This window comes from Aethina tumida, chromosome 2 (genome assembly GCF_024364675.1).
Source record: "Aethina tumida isolate Nest 87 chromosome 2, icAetTumi1.1, whole genome shotgun sequence".
Taxonomy (NCBI): domain Eukaryota; kingdom Metazoa; phylum Arthropoda; class Insecta; order Coleoptera; family Nitidulidae; genus Aethina; species Aethina tumida.
In genome coordinates this window covers 14,814,139-14,837,239 of record NC_065436.1, presented here as the reverse complement: position 1 = coordinate 14,837,239, position 23,101 = coordinate 14,814,139, and the positions used below count along the sequence as shown (strand labels likewise).

At 27.8% G+C, this 23,101-nt stretch overlaps 1 protein-coding gene across 1 annotated transcript; it reads right to left on the bottom strand.

The window, feature by feature from the left end:
* Positions 1 to 6: 6 nt before the first annotated feature.
* Positions 7 to 18,730, bottom strand: LOC109597570 (uncharacterized). Its single transcript, XM_020013298.2, has 5 exons — positions 18,577 to 18,730; positions 1,674 to 1,956; positions 1,118 to 1,584; positions 830 to 1,036; positions 7 to 780 (listed from the first exon to the last, which is right to left on the bottom strand). The coding sequence occupies exons 1-5, from the start codon at positions 18,586 to 18,588 to the stop codon at positions 517 to 519; spliced, it is 1,233 nt and encodes a 410-aa protein (XP_019868857.2). The 5' UTR covers positions 18,589 to 18,730; the 3' UTR covers positions 7 to 516.
* Positions 18,731 to 23,101: the final 4,371 nt, after the last annotated feature.

Below are 23,101 nucleotides of genomic sequence, written 5' to 3'. Positions count from 1 at the left end.
AATAAATATAAAAATATAATTTATTTTCGTTACATTTATACATGAATCAGAAAAATTAAATGTGTCTTAAATTATCAATAAATAATTTATTTCGTCGGAAATACTGAAAAATATAATACTAAAATAAAAAAATATTTCTTATTTTTATAATTTACAAATAATGTTTCGGAATATGAAAATATTTTAGGTTTTCGTAATTGTCATCCTCCCATCGTTTTTAAACTATACATCATTTGACTATTAATATCTATAGAGAGCATCACAAACAGATCAATAAGTTGAAAATTAAACTAAATTCTGGCAATGTAATAAATAGATAAAAATCATATCTAATTTCTAAAATAAAATTTCAGCAGGAAATTATGAACTAATCTTATTCGTGTATCTAAAAGAATGATTCAGGAATCTATAAGACACCTTAATTGTATAAATAAATAAGATTACTTTTACAATGTTTCCCCAACTATATAAATTATAGCTTTAATACTGTTTGTCTTGGGAGGTACTTTTCGATTTCTAATATTTATATCCACCACTGGGACTGTATTGTTGATTGACATTTGTAGGGCTTGGCCTGCTAGGTGCTGGGAAGCTTGGGGCACTAGGCGAGGGGAACGGTACACTTGGCCTTCCAGATGGGTACCCTCCACTTGGACCTGGTGCGGGACCTGTTGGCAGTGATGGTCTGGAGGGACCAGAGGGACTTGGATACTGTACTGGTCTTTGACCTGTTCCTGATCCTTGGAAATTAGGATAGCTTGGGTTTCCTTCGTAGCTTATCTAAAAACGCCATTTAAAATATACAAATTAAATTTTACAAAAGTCGTACCTTTGCATGAAATCCTGTTGCCCAATCAGCTACATATTTGACGACTTGAGTCCTTCCATCGGGTAAAAGTACCCTATACTCTCCATTAGTCCTGTCACCATCATTTACGGCATTGTGAGAATAATCGTTACCATACGATGGTTCCTGAACTGCATACTTAAAATCGAACGGTTCTGCTGGTTTATGAGGAACCAAAAGGTGATCGTTCTAAAACACAAGTGGCTGATAAAATATGATTTTTAATAAAAGTATTCAACAATTCTGATAACAAACAAAGTAAAAACTTACTTCTCCTACGAACTTTTGATCTTTATTAGAGCCAGCACCTTGAGGTTGTCCAGGACCAGTTGGTCTGTATGGTGGTGGAGACGGTCTGGATGGACCTGGGCCGTAGGTAGGACTTGGAGGTCCAATTGGTCTAGATGGTGTCGGCCTTGGAGGAATATACGTTTGTGGAGGTCCTGTTGGACGGAAAGGTTGGGTTGGTTTGGGTTGAGGGGGTTGTGGCGGACGGTATGGGGGTTGTGTGGGTCTTGGAGCTGGAGCTGATGGAATGTAACTAGGCCTTGGTTGGGTTGGTGATGGAAAAGAGGGTGGAGAGGGAATGGAGGGTCTGGATGGAGCCGGCGGGATGTAAGCTGGACCTCCGGTTGGCCTTGGTGGTGATGGACGAATGGGTTGGTATGGAGCTGGCACAGTTGCTGCTGGTGGCCTGGGTTGTGGTCTAAATGGAGGAGATGGTTGGACTGGCAGTGCTAAAATTAATGTTTACAATATTTGGTTGTATCTCTTTTATAATATCGAATAATTAAAATTTGATCAGAATATATAAAAATAAACTAACCTGGCCCTGGTTGAGCTGGAGCTGGAGTATAAGTAGGCCTTGGCGGGCTGGGCTGTTGAGGGAATGTTGGTCTAGGTTGTGGGAAACTTGGTCTAGATGGAGTTGGTTGAGGATAAGATGGCCTTGGTGCAGGGAAGCTTGGTCTAGCTGGACCAGGGGCGGGGAAAGGCACAGACGGTTTATCGTACTTATATCCTGACTCCTTTGGAGGCAAATAAGCGTTTTGGCCGGGAGCTATGGCAGCATAAGACACTGCTAGCATACAGCATAAAGCTGTACTAATCTGTAACAATAAATTTAATTAACCATCAATTAAACATTTTACGATGGTAATAAAATTTCTTCCTTTGATTTAGAGTTTGTGTTTATCATAGGAGAAGATCGCCAATCAAAATTGATTCAAAATTAAAATAAACATCACCACTAAACAATGCAAATTACCTGCGGCAATGCATTGTTATTGAACTTGCAATTTCTAATAAATACATGTCAACATTTTTTGCCAAGGAATAACCTTTAAAGGATAATCGAAGATGGGTAGGTAAACAAACAACACATTCACCTTGAGCAGAAGCAATTAATTTGTGTACTTTCAGATTTATGTATAGCATGAAATGTTTTTCCGACCACACCCCACTTATGCAGTTATGTGATGTTCAGATATCTTTCCGCATGTTATTTAATCGTGAACTAAGTTATGATGAGTCGCGTCCTTGACAGTAATAAAAATTGCTAAATGCTTAAGATTTTTAAATACTTACCGTAATTGGATATTATTTAATATTTTTATAATTAAAAGTAATTAAATTCATGGTATATTTTATTTTATTGCTATTTTTAATTAAAATGAAATGTAATATAATATTTATATATAATTTTATTCATCACTACTCATTACTTTGTTAAAAATGATAGAACCTATTATAACGTTAATTAACTTTAAAACATTTTGGAATATTCTATACATTTTGAGAGGAGGTTACAGGGTGAGCCAGAATACATGGCCAATTTTCTCTAAAATTATCATATATAGTTTCTATGAAAAAGACCCTTAAATAGATTTGGGTCCTAATAATTATTTTTAATGATTTATTTAGTTTTCCAAGAGCCTATTATCTCAATAAAGTTGTGTCGACCATCGATAAAACCTGCTATTTTCAGGAAATACTATTTTTGTAGATTAAAAAATTTGTTAAATATTTTTTTTTGGTGCACTTGTGAGACCTCATTTCAAAGGCATTTTTTATTATTAATTTAATGCTATCTATAGTCATCCATAAACAATTCATTCATTTATTCTTAAATAATGTTGCTTAATTTATTAGAACCTATAAATCTTTGTTTTATCAATTTAAGCTTATACAGAAGTTCATATAAATTCAAAATTTATGTAAATTGGCAAAACTTTTATTGTCCACAACCTAAGTAAGTAATTTGATTCATTAATTTGATCTTTATGGTCTTATACATTACTAGTTACAATAATTGATTATTGCTGAAGCCTCCAACATATTATGAAGCACTCAGTATGTTTCCATTCCTCATTTAAATATAAGTCTTTCTACTGGCAAAAAAATTCTAGTTACTCACACTCACTTTTAGATCCTCATGTCTACTTGGCAAGGAACAAAAAACATATCATTAGATTATTGCATGCCACATAATCAAAACGGAGAAAGGTTTCTTTAAAAAAGTATCAATCTATTCAATATTAACACAGCCTCAATGTTAATTTGACAGTCAAGATAATTTTATAATAATTCTATAGGATGCTCCTAATTTATAATTGACGTCTTAACTTTGTTTTCAACTTTCAATTGACTCTAATTAGCTCGCATTGAGCTTTCTATTTAATTCTTCCGGCAAATTATAACTTGTTTAAATGTTATGTGTTTTTTATAGCGAGGTCGTAAAAAAGTTCACCCTCCCCTATATAACTTTCGACTCACACAATTTGTGCCATAAATTTAACATGTATCAAATTACCCAGTAATATAATGCCTGATCTTGTGATCTTGACTAAAATCAAAGTTATTTAAAGTGTTAGATAAACAAACTTCTGAAAGCCAATATGGAAATTATTATGCAAACTGCAAAACGGAATAAATTTATATGATGAACTTGTAATAAAGGTTTAATTTTGCATAATACAGGTCAAAAATATACACGTCCCATATTTTTATAATTAACAATTAATGAAATGATTAAAATTTTGCAGGTATTCAATTATGCAATGTGTTGAATAATAGTGTTATGTATAATTGTTTACATTGGTAGGTGTAGGTGGGAAATTTTACTAAACATTCCTTTATATATTTCATTAATTATACCATTAATTAGGATTATAATTATTTAAAAGGCAAATTGAATTAAAATAGAATTTCTAAACTGTTTTGTAATTGGGAATAATTTACTAAACAGTATGTTAAATTATTAAAATTAAATAAATAATCATTGGGAAATGTATTTTTTGTACTTTCAATTATTTAGCAACATAAAAAATATTCGAAACTTGTGATTAAAAAACATAGTAAAATAGATAATATAGCAAATTCAACAGCATTTAATTTATAAATTTAAAAAATACTTACAGATTATCGATAATAAATATCTTTGGTACCACGTAGAAAAATTTAAAAATTTAAATAAGAAGTGAATTATTTAAATTGTTGTTTTCCTAATTATTTCAGTAATTATTAATTGCAGCTCGTTATTTAAATTTAATGGTCTCCTTTTGTGAACAATTTCGGAATTTATTATACCATTTATTATAACATCATATTTAATTATGTAAAATAAAATTTAACATTATAAACTTAATGTGTGTAATTTGTACAGGTAATGATCATTTCCTAAACTAATTAATAAGATTTCAGATAAACAAGTTTAATTACCTAAAAAAATCTATCATCTGAAATGCAGTGTCAGTTGATTCAATTAATATCAATTACAATTAAGGTGATAACTAACATAAGATAAGCTTTTAACTAATATTAAAGATGTAACTAATTAAATTACTTTTAACAATGACACATAAACTACGCAACAATTAATTCTAAATTAAACCTTTAGGAATATTTGATTAGTTTCTTAATTATTAACAATTTTTTAAATAAATAGCACGCAATAGTTTCTATAAAAAAATTTAAAGTTGGCAGTTATAGAGACTGTCAATAGAAGTGAAAACTTTTAGCATTAACCGAGGTTTCCAGTCAAATCAACAACTTTTTTCTTTTGCCTGAATTTATTAATAAAAGAAAGCCGAGCATGTCGGTGACGCGAACCCGTAAGATGTTTCCCTACCAAATACATTTCATAAAAAGTTGAATTTTCATCAGCATCGTCGATTGAAAAAAGTTAAAGACTGATAAACAAATACAAGTATACCATTAAGAGTGAATTTAAAAGTTAAATATAATAATAAATAATAAAAAGTTTTTATGTTCTTATTGTAAAAGGAAACAAGAGTTTAATATCTTAGTTATTGTCGGAATTCTTGATACCATGCATATATGGTATTTGGTCCAAGTCCAAGGTTAATATTAAATACATGACAGTAAATTCGTAAATTATGATCAAAAAATTAGTGTTTGAACTTAAACAAGATAGATGTACAATGAACATGAACATAATTTATGTAGGCAATTTAAATACAGTTCGCAGTTTGTGTTGGTTGAACTCGTGATCGTATTTTCTCTTGCAAAACCAAACTCGATCTCCATTTTTGATTATAAATGTCAATTTACACTATTGCACATAAATAAGACAACATCCTTAACAAAACAGGATGTAATTATATAAATGTTTTTTGTGTTTTATTATTATTTATATCGTAAATATTTTTACTGATTTATTTCGATGAGATAATATACAGTCGTTACGTAAAACGCAATTAGCAAAGTTTTTCAGAACGCCACGTTTAATTGATATTTAAATGATCACATTAAAACATAAGAAAGTATGTGCCCTCAAGAACCGAAATTGTTTCCTAATTGCTACAGTTACGACATCGATGCCGAAGCGAAAAAAATCGACGTGTGTTCCCGGTTCAAGATTAAAAGTTTTTCTAGTTCTTATGTAATGGCACAATCTATTGTTTTTTAATTCGTTTTTTTAGGGTCGCTAATCGGTCACGAAAAATCGTTTAATTTCAATAATTTCTCTTTCAGAAATATACCCTGATATACTGAGTAATAAATTACGAATAAACGGCGGACTAATTTATGCAACTAAAATATCCCGAGGAAAGGCAGTAGTCAACTAGCCAAACATGTTTTGGTAATTGAAACATAATGTCGGTCACAAATAAACAATAAATGAAAGTTTCTAATCAAAACAATTATTTGTTACGTAATGATTTATTAAAGTAAATATTTGATTTTATTTTTTAATATTCAATATATTGTATCTTCAAGATTTTTCAAAAATCATATTGCTAAAGGTTAAGGCTTTTGTGACTATAAGTTTGATTTACGGTTTATGGGATAAAAAGAATAGTTTGCTTCTAATCTTTTAACAGTTTGGTCAAGTAATTTACTGAGAAAAACAGCCATCCCCTTCATTGTGATTGTTTAAATCTAATGTAAAAGGTTGAGGCTTTCGTGACCATTGTTTCCATATTTATTGTTAATACTCCTATAATATACATGTTCGAAACACCCCAAAGTTGATCAAAGATTCCACTAATTTTGTTGAGATCTTGAATGGAGGACGTAGAAGATAGCCTGGTCAGTTTCGACGTAGTGTCACTTTTCAGTAAACTTCCTGTCAATGATTTCTTAAATATGATATCAGAAATATTTCCTCCAGATATAGTGGATCTTTTTGGTACGTGTCTTACTGAAAGCTATTTCGTTTGGAACATCAAATTCTACGAACAGACTGAAGAATTAGCAATGGACAGTCTTCTTAGTGATCGCCAATTTCTATAGGATAAATTTTAACAAAAAGCGATTTTGACTTCCAAAAACAAACCTTCTGTTTGGTATTGTTACAAGGATAATACTTTCGTGATATGGAAACATGGGCAAGAAAAACTAGATCAGTTTCTCAAACGCTTAAATTCTCAACATAACAATATCAAATTCGCAATGGAATAGGAGAAGGAGAACCAAATACCTTTTTTGGATGTCCTAGTATAAAGAGTGGGTGAACATTTAGACCATATAGTATATCTAAAACCTACACACACCCATCGGTATCTACATAAACTATCTAACCATCATCCTAGTCAAAAACAAGAGGTCATCAAAACACTAACCGGAAGGGTCAAAAGGATAAGTGCCTCACACCACCTCACTGAAGAACAACACTTGGAAAAAACACTACAGACCAACGGATATAAATGCTCAGTAGTAAGACGTACAAAGAGACCTCATACTAATTATAAAGATCCATCTAGTGAGTCCACGATTGGTAAAGCTTTTCTCCCATATATATGTAAAGTCACAGATAGAATTGGAAAAATCTTATTAAAACATAACATCCATACTGTTTTTATATTAATAAGAAAGACTCAATACAGTCTCAGATCTGCTAAAGATAGGAGAGACCATCAAACAGCTTCTGGGATATACCGCATACCATGCCCTTGCGGGAAAGTTTACATCGGTACTACAAGACGTTCAATAGGGACTAGGATTAAGGAACACAAACAAAACTGCATAAAAGGACAATCAGACAAGTCTGCTGTAGCTGAACATGCACTGTTTGTTAGATGGAAATCATAAAATAAAATTTCAAGATACACAACACAACTCGACAACTGGATACCACAAGAAAATGATTGGGGAAGCAAGTGAAATCCATAAACACGGAAATAACTTCAACAGAAAAGAAGAAGCATTGAATCTGGATAAAATATAGACATCAGAGCTTAAAAACACTAAAATCGTTAAGCAAATAAGAACGGCCAAAGAACAGAACGAAATTTCTAGAACATCACTTGTTGAAAAGTTGTATTGTTTGTACACTTTAAATTATATGAATGGTATTCGTGTATATTTTTTATATTATTTTTGCCATTTTTCATATTTAAATAATTTTTATATTCATATCGTAAACATATAATTTAATAGAAATGTTTAAACAAATAATATTTTATATGTAAGTACAAAAATTTAATAAACTTTACAATGAAATAATCATTAAAGTAATAAAACAATATATTTAATTAACAATAAACAATTACCATTAGTTAAACTAATTGAAAACCTGCTATAACAGTTTATTATTTTAATTCAGTTTCAATTTGTATCATAGTGAGGTAGGTAATCACAAACTGTTATTCACTCTAATAGAAACACTGACCTCCATTAATGTATCATTTGTATTTAAATTATAAACGATTGTATAACAGCCACTAAAGTAGTATAATAGTGAATTATAATTTAGCACGTTACTTAACGATGTGTAGCATTATTTAGTTCCTATGATTAAGTAATTATCATATTTATCATAACACACACATCAATCATCTCAACGCATATTTAAAAATAAAATTAATGACTACATTTGGCAACATTGAAAACTTATAGAGAATACTAAAATTACAATTGGTTTTTATTTTTATTACTTCAGATAAAATTCTTGAAATATTAGTTTTGGTGATGAAAATTTGTCATTTTTAATTAAAAATGTTCGTTAAAAAAACTATAAAACTGTACCGTATACACACCAAATTTTATGGCATCACAGATTTAAGGAAACTTTATTTTTAACTTTAATATATAGAGAAATACTAATTTCGTGGAATGCTATTTTTAATTAATTCTCAACTACTCCTTGATTAGACACTACTAGCATATTTTTTAATGAAATTCGAAAGTAGAGCAATTTTTTTAAAATCCAAATTATTTTTGTCCTGTTTACGATGTTCAAAAAAATGTATATAAAAAATTAACTTCCCTTTATAAATTTTACACTTACATAGTTAATTTTACTGATGATTATTTGTTTTGGACTTGCAAAAAGTAGAGCAACTTAAGCTATTTAAAGTTTTATTACTACAAATAATACACTTATTGCGTCTTATTTTGTTGTTAACTATCTATCATAAGTTTTCAATGGTGTTTAGATTGGGAAATTGAGATGGCCAGTTCATAACATTAATTTATTCCTTAAAAGCCACTGCTTCAAATATTTTGAAGTGAGCTTCATGTCATTATCTTGTTGAAAATAAAGTTTTAGTAGCATATTTTTATCTGAATACGGTACCATACTGTTCCTCAATATTTCTTTATACATAAAACAATCCATGATACCCTCTATTCAAAGGAGAGGACCCTTTCCAAATCCCGAAAAGCAGCCCTATACCATTACCGACCTGTTACCGTGTTTAACAGTGAGCATGGTAAACTTTGGGTTAAACTTTTCATGAATAGGTCGCCTTACATATAAAATCCCATCATTACTAACCAGATTAAACTTGATTTCATCACTACAGATCTCTTGTTCCCAATCATTTAAAGTCCAGTGTAAAAGGGACTTGGTAAACACAACTCTGGCTCGTCTGTTCTTCTCTGACAGTAGTGGTAGACTTTTTATTTTGCTGGAATTCACTGAAGGATCTTTTTTGGAATAGGATAAATTTTTTTATTCTGAAACCTATTGGTTTTTCTTGGTCGTCCAGTTTTGTTTTTTCCTTCTATATCTCCAAATTTTGAATAGTATTTATTATAAAACAAATATTTTGGTGTATACTATTAAATTAAAAATTATTGTGGATTTTGTAGAGATTTGTGACATTTAATAAAAAGTTGTTCCACTTTTTGCAAGCTGAATATTTAGTTTTTTGATTTGTAGCTAACAAAATTATTTTTAATGCAACGTACAATAAAGGCTGGGCATGAATCCCTGTGCCTCTCAAGCTAGTTGCCACTGAACCTGACACACTTATCTTCATTATTTATGTTATTACTTTATGTTTATATCATAAGATTAAAACGAGTTTTTAAGTCCCAATTGTGTCATAGGTTAATTAAATGTCTGGATTCTTGACTCATCACTTATGAAAAACATTATTTTTACAAAATAAACAAGAAAAAAATTAATATCTGATGAAGTATTGTAACGTTGCATGATTATGGTTTAAACAATACCATTTTTTCTAAACTAAAAATGTTTAAATATAATTTATAAATATTAGAATGGGTTTTTTCAAATTAGCCTCAAAGCATGTCTAGATATTTTTAAGTATTACAGTATTTTAACAATGATAGTTAGGAAAGAGCCCAAATTAAACAAAAAAAAAATTAATGTTATTACAAAATTCTTGTCCATTGTGTGCGTATCCCATTCGAAAGAAACACCTAATTTATGAGCAAACGATCGTAATTGATCTATCCCTATTCATCGTCCCACATATGGAATGTGTATTGCAATCGCCAATAAAGTTCAGTTTGAGTGTTGCATGCCGTAACCGGATGCTCACTTTGAATAATCGTGATACGCGGGCCTCAACCAGTTGTGGCAGCGCAGGGATAGGTTAAGGTTGTTGTCAGGCTGGCCGGTCCACAATGGACGGAAGGATGTTGACCGCCGATCGATCGACCAAATGCACCGGTGAATGACGATCTGTTTACTTTCTAACGCGGATTTGGTGGCCGGCCAAACTTGACCTACAATTTGCTGAACGTCGAGCCACGCACTGCTGTGCCATGCCGTAGTGTTTCATTGAACAATGTCTGCTTGGAATGTTGTTACGGGTTCGTGAACATTTAGTAAAAATGTTGTTCTTATGTAGATTACACGCCAATATAATGTTACATCCTCACATATTCAAGTCAAGTAACAAATGTAATACAAACATAAAAGAATTAAAGTTGGCAGTTATAGAGACTGCCGATAAAAGTGAGAACTTAGAACTTTTAGTATTAAAATTTGAAATTTCATGATGTATGAATTCAATTTATCAATCTGGTTTTCACATCTATTGACACTCCAAGCAACAATTTTATGCATGTTTATATGGTTTTTTATTATTTAAATATATTACGGGCCGTACAAGATCATGACAAAATATAAATACAATTCAATTGAAATAACAATTAATATACAATCATATTTTTTATGGATAGTATTTGTATTTACTTAAATTTCAATGTACTTGATTTTTAACATTATTTTAATTGTTTGCATCATTGTCATCATTAATTTCAACAATACTTAGAATTTTTGTACTTTCAATTATTTCATTTTGTTCTAAAAAAGATACAATAGGCTTATGGTAACTAAAGTAAGAAATGAAAATGTTTAATTCAAATTTATTTAAGTATCGCATAAAAGGGGCATCGATTGTCGTTTTATGTTTTGTAGTACTGAGTTTTCGATCATTGGACATATTTAAATAAATTTTTCACTAAATCCATTCAATTTCACTTATAAGATATATACAGTACTACACGTCAACTGTATAGCTACAGATATACTGGTATAAGCATGTCGGTGACGCGAACGCACGATATTTCATACATTCAAAAAGTGTCTAAGGCGCACAGCACACAGCGCATGCGCCAGTCATGAGCATGTCAATGACGCGAACGCATAATATTTCCCTACCAAAAAGTGCCCAATGCGGCTAAAGAAGTTTTCACTTCTAAAAATACATTAAATCTATTATTATTTGTTAAGAAAGTCTAATTTTCAGTTTACACACTTTTGTTGAAGGTATAAAAAACAAGTATGTTTTAATTTTGCTTAATAAACTTGCTTGATTTAAATACTGATCTTCAACGATTATTTGGCAAATTGATCTTCTAAACTTAACCCCCACGATATTTGGTATATATCATATATCAGATCCATTACTTTTCGACGAAATTGAGCGCGTTGGTAACAGATTGTAACAGAATTGGGCTCTGATTTTTTCCTTGAAAGTACATCAGAAACAAAGATGATCCTGAAAATTTCGAATATTTCTATATATAGATTCCTTTCAGACGGCATTCTTCTCTAGGAACCACTTTCAAAATAGTAATAGATATTAGCGTCAAACTCATTTCCGGCTTACCTGGAGGCCTTTAACAGAACCACTGCGTTAGTAAAATTTTACCCGATTTCAAAATGCTTTCAAGTGTACAGCTGTAACTCACCCTCTAGTTCCGGGATTTTATTCTTAAGGTCTAGTTTTCGGGTACCTCTTGAAACGGCGGCAGACACATAGTTTTTTGGTCTAATAACCGAGGTTACCAGCCAAATCAACAACTTTTTTCTTTTGTCCGAATTTATTAACAAAAGAAGGACGAGCATGTCGGTGACGCGAACCCCTACCAAAATGTTCCCAACGCCGCTAAAGAAGTTTTCACTTCACTTCAATAAAAATAAATTAAGTAGAATAAGATCCTTGCACAAGGATGTTATTAATGGAGACGTATTTTTGCGTAAAATATTCAAAATTAATTTCATATGGAATGTTAAATAATAGGTGTGGGAGAGTTTGGTCGGCACAATTCACAATCTTTTATATAATTACACATTACAAAATCGTCTCCGAATTCCAATATATCTTCTAGAATCTGGTTAGCTACTTCGGACGAAAGCAAAGGAATGTCATAAATTAGTAAAAATACGGTTATTTCTATAATATTAAAGCATCGAATAATAGATGTCGAAATGTTTCTCATCCCAATAATCGAAAATTACATAACAATAGACTTAAGTCTCAGATTACACTCTCCGATTATAAAAATTAAGTAATCACATACTTTAAATCCAAACAACTATTGACGATCCGTACCTGTAACAGAAAATTATATGTTAGAAAACGTATTGTGAGTCAGAATGATGTGTTAATTGCGATGCATTGTGTAAAACTCAATATATTTGCTCTAACTGTTTCTACAGTAGGCATGTTGGTGTTTATGTTGTCTGACAGTGATTATTTTTAAGCTCTTGCTTTAGGCCATTAACAATTATGTTTAATTGAAGATACGAACACAAAAAAATATATACCCATTCAATTTAATATCCATATTTGCGTTCATACATACACGTATTAATTATTTTTCCTTCCATTGGCTCATTTTTAAAAAACTATAAGAGAGACGTGTATTTATATTTAAAATTTATATTATTAATTTTCAACATTGATATTAAATAGTAAACTATTTAAAGCCGATGTACCATTTAGTTTAAACATTCAATTAAATCTGATTTAAATTTAATACATTTTTTTAAGACGTCATTACAAGAATGTACCAATATACCATAAAGTACTCTCTTACAAGAAATGAATGAAATCTCTTTTGCCTTATTCACCATTCTGTAGAATAAACCGATAGTTTTAAAGAATAACCTAAATAAGAAATAATATCCAGGACTTTTTTAAATCACACATGATTCGTTCTTTACCTTTTTACCTTACACTTAAGACACTTTTTGTAAGATGATTTTCAGGGAAATATTTCTTTTTTTAACCGAAAACCATCTGTATAAAAAAAATAAGGAAATCAAATTTGTTCAGAAATTATTCTGTAGAATAGACTGATAATTTTATAGAATAATCTAAATAAGAAATAATATTCAGGACTTTTTTAAATCATACATGATTCGTTCTTTACCTTTTTACCTTACTCTTAAGACACTTTTTGTAAGAGGATTTTCAGGAAAATATTTCTTTTTTTAACCGAAAACTGTCTGTAGAATAAACTAAGAAAATCAAATTTGTCCAGAAATTATTCTGTAGAATAGAGTGATAATTTTAAATAATAATCTAAGTAAGAAATAACATCCAGGACTTTTTTTAAATCACACATGACTTTTTCTTTACCTTTTTACCTTACAGTTAAGACACTTTTTACAAGAGGATTTTCAGGGAAGTATTCCTTTTTTTAACCTAAAAGTGTTGCAGAAAAAAATAAGGAAATCAAATTTGTTCAGAAATTATTAAGAATTACAAAAATCATTTTTTTACGACAGAAAACATATTTTATTAGTTTAAATATTAAACGCCACTAGTAGAATTATAGAAAGGCGTATATCTGATTGTCTTTTCAACCAAATTTCATTAAAATATATAGAAGAGTTCATACGAAGTCTTGTCCTTAAAATTAGGCTGAATAGGAACATAATGATTATAAATTAATTAATTAACCCTTTTGTCTTATAATGATAATCATTAATCATTACTTTTTCCACCAGACAGTTATTTCATATAATTGTCTAGTTGAAAACTTGGACATATGAACATGATATTTATAGAAGAGTGGGAGTTTATGACAAATGTAGCAAGCGGGAATTCCATCACATAAATGTAATAAATTTTATTATCTAGACTTAAAAATGTTACCGTTATATTTATGGTAAATTTACTTTTTCGTTGCATTTTACCAACTTTTTTTTTTTGCCAATTAGTATGTCTTGATATTTACATCACCAATATTTTAAAAGTCTCATCCACCATAAATTTAAATAATTTTTAGTCATTATTTAGTGTTTACATGCGTTGATTATTATGCACATTCATTAAGCTTATTTCAACCATTTACGTTACTAATAACAACGGTATTAAATAAAAGAATATTTATTTGTCTATTTGCATTTCAGTAAATGATTGTAATTGGTACTTCGCATAATATATGTAAATTGCCGGATAATTAATTTATTGGTCATTTTAATCCAATAAGATTCTCATTGATTATAATTTAACGGCATTGTAACTCTCCGGAGTTTCATTATTATTCATTAATGAAATTATAAATAACTAAATGAAAAGGAAAATGTGTTATTGATGGGCACATTTATGCATAAAACAAATCACTTTGAATCCATTCAAGGATAAATCTACTCATTGGAAATAAAGCTATTATTCTAAAAAAAAAAAACATAGTTTCGTTCATTTAAATAATATTTAACAAACCAAAATAATTTTTAATAGACTTTTACATTTATATATAAAAACTTTTATTTCAGTTTTTTGTCAACAAAATTATATCAATATTTATGACTTAAGTTTCACTGTTTTCAATATAATATAAATCAGAAACGTTTGCAATAAGTTACAAAACAGACATTTGCATCATTTTATAGTCTTAAAAAATTATTATGACATTAAAAGTATTGATTAATATTTTTTAATTAATAAAAGCATGCATAAATTAATGGTTACAATATGAATATAAAAAAATAGATATTACATATTATTATCAATATTTATTAGTTATGGGAAAGAAGTAACGGAAAATGCAGCACGTCTTTCTAATTATGCCGCTCCAAATCTATTGTGTTAAAACACCCACCCACAGCATACCATCGTATTATTGCATGTTGCCTTTACCATCTTCGAGAATGAATAATCTGTATTTTTCAGGGTTATAAATGGGCATGAACGAATGGTGTGGATAATCCCAATCATTCTGGGTGGGACTTGTTGAAAAATAAATCGTTTTTGACCTTTATTTATAACATACAGAATTATTTTTAAATTTACATTTGTGATGTTATGATTACAATAGACAAAATTTAACAAATTTTCGGACCATTTAGATATCATGGACATACCATGAACACTATTCATTTTAAGTTTAAAATTTCGCATATTCTTTTTTTTTCACACGAAGTTAATTTATAGTAATTCTTTACATTATTTGGCTCATGGCCACCACTAAATATCATTACAATCTAAAAATTATCCTTATACAATTTTACTAAATTACTATAATGCAAACATTCAATTTGTATTCTTTACTTTGAAGATTTTGTCATTCAATAATAATTATTATTAATTATCCTAATCTATCCTTAAGATTATAAGACAAACATCTTGGCAATCTATGCTTTTTATATGTTATATTCCTTTTTTTAACCGAAAATTGTCTAAAGAAAAAAATAAGGAAATCAAATTTGTTCAGAAATTGTCCTGTAGAATGAACTGATAATTTAAAAAATAATCTAAATAAGAAATAACATCCAGAACTATTTTTAAATCGCAGATGAGTCGTTCTTTACCTTTTACCTTACATTTAAGACACTTTTTACAAGAGGACTTTCAATAAAATATTTCTTTTTTAAATCAAAAACTGTCTGTAGAAAAATCTAAATAAAAAATAATATTAATATATACTTCTTTTAATCACACATGACTCGTTCTTTACCTTTTTACCTTACTTTTAAGGTACTTTTTACAAGAGGAGTTTCAAGGAAATATATTTTTTTTAACCAACTGTCTGAAGAAAAAAATAAGGAAATCAGATTTGTTCAGAAATTATTAAGAATTACAAAAATCATTTTTTTAAGACAAATAATATTTTTCTTAAAAAATATAATTATTATTAATTAAAATTAATCCTAATCTATCCTTAAGATAGGACAAACCTCTTGGCAATCTATGCTTTTTATACATTATATTGCTTCGTAACAATTTAGTAAATAATAGTAATAAGTTTATTATTGGTTTCTGGAAAACCATTATAAATTATAATTAAAGTGGCAGTTTGATTCTATCACGAACAGTGTATCAAACTAAATTGAATAGTTAAAGATGAGATGTAAAGGTAATAATTATTAGATAAAAAATTTAATTAAATTTATTTAAAACAACATATTATATCATAAAAATTCACTCCAAGATAAACAGTAGAAATGATTTAATAAATTTGATTCGATCAAAATTTTTTCTTGAGCCTGTTATATATATTATAATTAAGAAGGATTTAAGAAAGTATATGTAATTTTAAATCCGCAATAAAAATATCATAAAAATCAGTTATGAAAAATTTAAAAATCCTATAAATATTCGTGTTATAAACAAGTTTATTTAAATGAATGTCATTTCTTTTACATAATTAACATATGTCCTGTGTGGCAAGAATACAACAAAAAACGCATGTACACATATATAGGAAGAAATTCTTGTTTCAGTTAGTCATCTGCTTGTGCATATTTTTCGTTGTTGTGGGTGTACGCTATTGAATGAAATTTATTATTAATTTTACCTCAATTACATAAACATACTAGAACAGCAGCTATTATTATGAATTATAAATTAAAACATTTTAGCAAGCCATTGTGTTTGCTTAATTAATCCCGGGAATTAAATATAGGCTTCTTGAAGATTTCGAATGTAAATAATTACAAAAGGTCTAGCAGAATATCAAGGTAAAATTTGTGGAGAATGTCATTTGTAATTCACTTTTATTTAAAATAAATGTTATGAGAGTATTAACATGAAATAAGGAGAGTACGTGTTCATTGTTTTAACACAACTATAATTATGTGTGTCGAAATCTTTTTTGAATTACTACTTAAGATAAATTTAAAATTAATTAAAAGATAACGAGATTATTTGTTAATCCTCATTACTAAAACAGACAAAAGAGTAGGGTAACATAACAAACTAAATTTATTCCTATTTTGAAAAATACAATAGTTACTAAATGTATTGAAATATATTCAATATTAAATTAACAATATTTAACATTTTTATTAATCATTTGAACAAAAAATCAGGTTATCCTTTAATTAAAAATTTATAATTTGATACAAAAGAGTGAGAGTAACATAACAGACTAAATTTACGCCTATTTTGAAAAATACAATAGTTACTAAATGTATTGAAATATATTCAATATTAAATTAACAATATTTAACATCTTTATTAATCATTTGAACAAAAAATCAGGTTATGTCATTTAATTAAGAAAATAAAATTAAAATAAATTATAACTCCATGAATATAACTTATTTAATATCGGCAAATAAATATTCCTGTTATTTAAATCAAAAAATAATTACAATAATTTTATAATGATATTGTAAAATATACAAATAATCATATTCAAATATAATCACAGTTGAATTAATTTAAAATTAAAAAATTTATGTTTAAATATTTCTTCGATATTTTGGTAAATTTAAATAATTATCATAATAATTTAGATGCATTTTTGCCTTATCAATATTTATATTAAAAATAGATATTATAAAATATCAAATTCAGTATATTAAATATGAATATAAAATAAGTGTAATATAAATTGAACTTCGTAGCTTTAATAAAATAAGCAGAATTGTAAAATATATCAAAATTTTCTCGTTGAATGGCTAAAATTTGAATTATAGGATAGTTTTTGTATTACACAACGTGGTGATTCGCACACATAAATAAATGTTGCATACAATTATAAGAAGTTCCCACGTACATAAACCACAGTCATTATCATACAACTTTTCGTAGTGTTCATATTCACTTAATTTGACTTTTTATTAAAAAATATATTTCCTCAATTGCTTTCGGTAATTTACCTTATCTCTACCAAAGTTAATTGGTCACTGGTCAAACATTTACGCAACAAACCAATTTGATTTAGAAATAATGGTATCAACTTTTACTCTTTTTTGCCATGCTATATGAATATTCATGATGAATTACACTCGTACGAGGATGTCGTGGGCAGGAAATGAATGGAAAAACAAAAAGTGAATTATCTCAAGCCCGGCGATCAGCTCAAATGATCTGAATTCCCGACAGGACAAGTGCTTCACCTAGACGACTTAGTGAACGTACTCTCACTGACATAACGTAAAAATTGTAGGCAGACTGGATGGCCACTTTCAAATTTATCAGTTCAGTTTTTGTACTCGTGAAAAATATCCCAAATTATCGTTTCGTGCTAAGACACAATATTCAAATTAAAAAAAAAAATTAGGTCATACTCATGTTAGTTTGATTTACATTTAATATTTTATGTGGAAAAAAAGTCTTAATATTCACCTTCAGTCAATAAAAAATTCACTAATTAAATTGTAATCTAACTTTCATAGATAGAGTGAAAAGGTGTTTAACAATTTTCACAGTCACTTTCGTTTATTGCTTAAAATATTAAGAAAAAATAAACGAAAATTATTGATCCTCACAACAATCAACACTGTTTCACTCGATCCAAAATGGGCACTATCGAAATCCTACCTTGAGTATCATATTGCACAGTTTATTCACACAAAAGTCTTAGGGACGAGGAGAACTTCCAAAAAAAAAACCACAAATATTAAACCCCCTAACCCGGCACTGACCTGTTGCGAATAGGATGCTGTTGAAATAATAACAGCGACTTTTATACGAAAGCGTCTAGTGGGAGATCTCAAAGGGGGGACGTCTTTGTTACTCTATATGTAATATTGTAACATGGTATTTTGTTTATAAAAATAAAACAAGTCGCACCGTTCGTCATTCGTAATCGCGGCGAATCCGTCAAAATACTGACCTCAGACGGATTTAAGTGCCGGAGCTTCTTTATTGTCGCACTTTTATTGCGGCTTTTAATATCATCACGTGTGATTTGTGTGTTTTATTGCCTTGCACGCTGTGTCATCGAAATTTTATCGCTTACATCTTTATTTATATAGATTTGTTTGTTGCCTTTTGTCAACTGATTAATTGGGTTTTTTCAGTTGACGGACGAATTGTCGAATTGTTGTCGTTAAATCATAAAATGTACCTGTGCTCAAAACATTTTCAAGAAAAATAACATAAATCTACGTTCATGTTATGTATGTGTTCATAATTATAAACCTATAAAAAATACATAAAATTTAAAGGCAAATTTTCCACGTGCTAAAATTTAAAGTTTAAACCTTATTTAGAATTTATTTAATTTCGTGATATTATGTGTTTTAAATTTAATTATATTTTAAACATTTCCTTTTTTAATTACTTAAATTAAAATTATATAAAAATGTTATCGTAATCTTGTAATAGAAAAATATCTTTCTTACAAATTAACAATAATTAATCAACAATAATAATAACAATATTTAACATTTTTATTAATCATTTGAACAAAGAATCAGGTTATATCCTTTAATTAAAAATTTATAATTTGATGTAAAAGACTAAGGGTAACATAACAGACTAAATTTACCCCTATTTTGTAAAATACAATAGTTACTAAATGTATTGAAATATATTCAATATTAAATTAACAATATTTAACATAACATCAGGTTACATCCTTTAATTAAAAATTTATAAATTGATACAAAAGACTGGGGTAACATAACAGACTAAATTTACTCCAATTTTGTAAAATACAAAGGTTACTAAATGTATTGAAATATATTCAATATTAAATTAACAATATTTAACATTTTTATTAATCATTTGAACAAAAAATCAAGTTATATCTTTTAATTAAAAATTTATAATTTGATACAAAAGACTGGGGTAACATAACAGACTAAATTTACTCCAATTTTGTAAAATACAATAGTTACTAAATGTGTTGAAATATATTCACTATTAAATTAACAATATTTAACATTTTTATTAATCATCTGAACAAAGAATCAGGTTATATCCTTTAATTAAAGATTTATAATTTGATACGAAAGACAACATAACAAACTAAATTTACTTAAAATTTAAACTTTAAACCTTATTTAGAATTTATTTACAATACCAACAGTAATAACAATAACAATAATAAAGATAATATTAATTAAATTAATTTCAAGAATAAAATATTCAACATTAATTATATTATAATGATTAAATTTTATGTTAATTTATTTTTTACATGTGTAGACGTATAGATTTAAAAAAAAATGTTAACATGTTGGAAAGGTTGTACATATTTTAATGTTATATACATTTTATCGCCCGGCGCATTCACCATATAATTACAATAATGGTCAGTAAATCATAGTAATTTAAACCTAAAATTAATTTAAATGATTTAAATTAAGAATGCTATATTTATATCACATTTCATTAGTGAAAATAAAAATTTTAATATATAAATATATTTCAATAATATTGGAAAGTATTTTCATTCTCGGATATATCGACTATTAAGAACAATCAAATAAAACTAATTGTTATTTTGTGATAAATAATGTGTCACATTTAAACCTTCTATATGAAGAATGCATAAATAACTATTATTTATGCAATATATTATTCGTTATGGGATCAATTTTCAAATTGTATAAATTTAATTCAAATATTTATTTATTTATTTATTTATTTATTTACTAATTCTTAGATACTTTAGCTATTCAGTTCATATAAACTACTTATCATTTAGTTTAATTAGTTACATTTAAACCTTGATTTACACAAAAAGTATTAGAATTAACATTTCGGTATTGTCGAAACGAAAGGATGAAGCTCCAATGACCTTTTAGCACTCACTAATTTGGTCGGATTTATGTACCGAACAAATGCCGATAAAAATCTAAACCAGGAAAAACCCATCGGAACATCACATGTCTTCTTTAACACGATCAACGTTTTCTTTTTTAGCTCTATTAATTTATAATTATCGATCATTACATATTATTAATCGACCTTGCATTCTCTTTACTTGAACATTTGGTTCCGTAATTCACATCTTCATTGTTATGCTGAATCATTTCTGCTTCACATTTTAATTTATAACTTTGGTGAACTTTAAAAAAATACATCAATATATTTTTGTTTTTCTTTTGTTTAATATGTTACATTAGCAACCACAACGCCTTAAATAATTCGTGGTTTTCATTGACTGGTAAATATTTTTTTAATTATGACAAAAAAAATAATATTAAATACTCCCACAGGCAACAACCGAAAAAAATTTTTAAATAAACAATAAATTTTAGGGTTAATTGAAGCTTTCCTTAAATTATTATTTTATAAACTCTAATAACAATCTAAGAATATATAATTATGTTCGAACGTGCAGCAAATGTTAATTTATGTGATAATGTAATAACGCTTCTACCAAATACGATTAAATTGTAGTTAAATCACGATAAAGTCACTGGTACTGATAATTACTGTAGTTTCATTGAGAGTCTAATCTACAAACAATTCCAATTCTATTTTTGACAATGGATGTGTTTGACCTTTATGATTGCATTGGATTAATAAACTAATAGATGTGTCACGTACAGTGAGTGAACTTAAAATTTGCATATTTGACATAAAAAATAGACTTTAAATACATTTAATGAATGCATAATAAAATAAAATATTTAAATTAAAGTATTTAATTATTAAAATTAAATTTACTGAATAATATTTAAATCATTCACTACTTAAACTATATATTCATCAACAACTTTTTTCTTTTGTCTGAATTTATTAACAAAAGGAGGACGAGTATGTCGGTGACGCGAACCCATTTTGCCCTACCAAGAAGCGCCCAACGCGGCTAAAGAAGTTTTCTCTTCAATAATTATTTTTTATTGAGATTCTAAAAAAAATAAAATGTTTGATTCTCTCTAAACATCGTCGCAAACACAATGGTTTAATAATATTTATAATATTTCCAATTATAATCAAAAACTCAAACAAATATATCATGTTCAGGATTTATTAATATTTTTATAATAATAGTAAGGTATATGTAAATACCACACATGTCAGGTAGTTTTTAATTTAATAGAATTTGAATAAAATAAATGTTAGTAGAATACGTATAAAATGCAGTTTCAGACTGGTTTAAACATTAAATATTCTATTAAGCTGTTTCTTAAATTGGCTTCCTTTAAACAATAATTTTTCACCCACACAAATAAATACCAAGCATATCACTAACCGAAAATATATTCAAAAAAAAATAATTATTATTATGCATTTTTTAACTTAATTTAATTTTAATTTCTATAAATTTTATCATTTTAAAGTTCAAATACCTAAAAATAAAGATCAGTCCAAGTTTTCATATATTTTGGTTAAATATTGTATATAAATATGAATTTATATATTATTCCAAATATTTATAATATTTATTATTATATTATCTTATTAATTATTGATATTCTGGATAATTATTATTTCTGTAATTTTTTTCAAAAATCCGGTAAAGACTAAGACTGGTATTTTTCTATATAAAAATTAATATGACATATTAATTCGAGCTAGTGACCTTTAAAATGTTTTTCAATTTTTTCTATGTACAAAATACAAAAGATAATTTATTGGTATCTAAGTTTAAAAGTTAACACCTCATAATCAGCCATGAGTGCATGTTTTTATTAAGCTTAATTTATCAATACTACATATTAATTATATTAAATTAATTGAAATGTTTGCATATCATATTGCACGTAATTAATTAAATAATTTAAAGAATTGCAGCTTTTTTTGCATTGAGACAGTCTATAAATACTTACTCCTTTCGGTAAATAAATCATTGACAATTTCATGCTTAATCATGATAGAAAATGATGTTTTTACATTAACGGTATAATTAACATTTATTCGATTTTATCTTGTTTACAATCATTTACGTTCAGCTGATTTAATAATAAATTGATTCCCCTTTTATTAGATTAATTATACCATCTAGCCACGGTGTGATTCGTATTTTATTTTCAATATTAAAAACTGAAACGAGTCTTTTATAAAATATTGAGTATGTGAATTTTAAATGGTATTGTTGCATAAAGTTTACTACTCCGTAAATACGTCAAGGCTTGAAATTTCATTTTAAGCAACGCAAATTCAT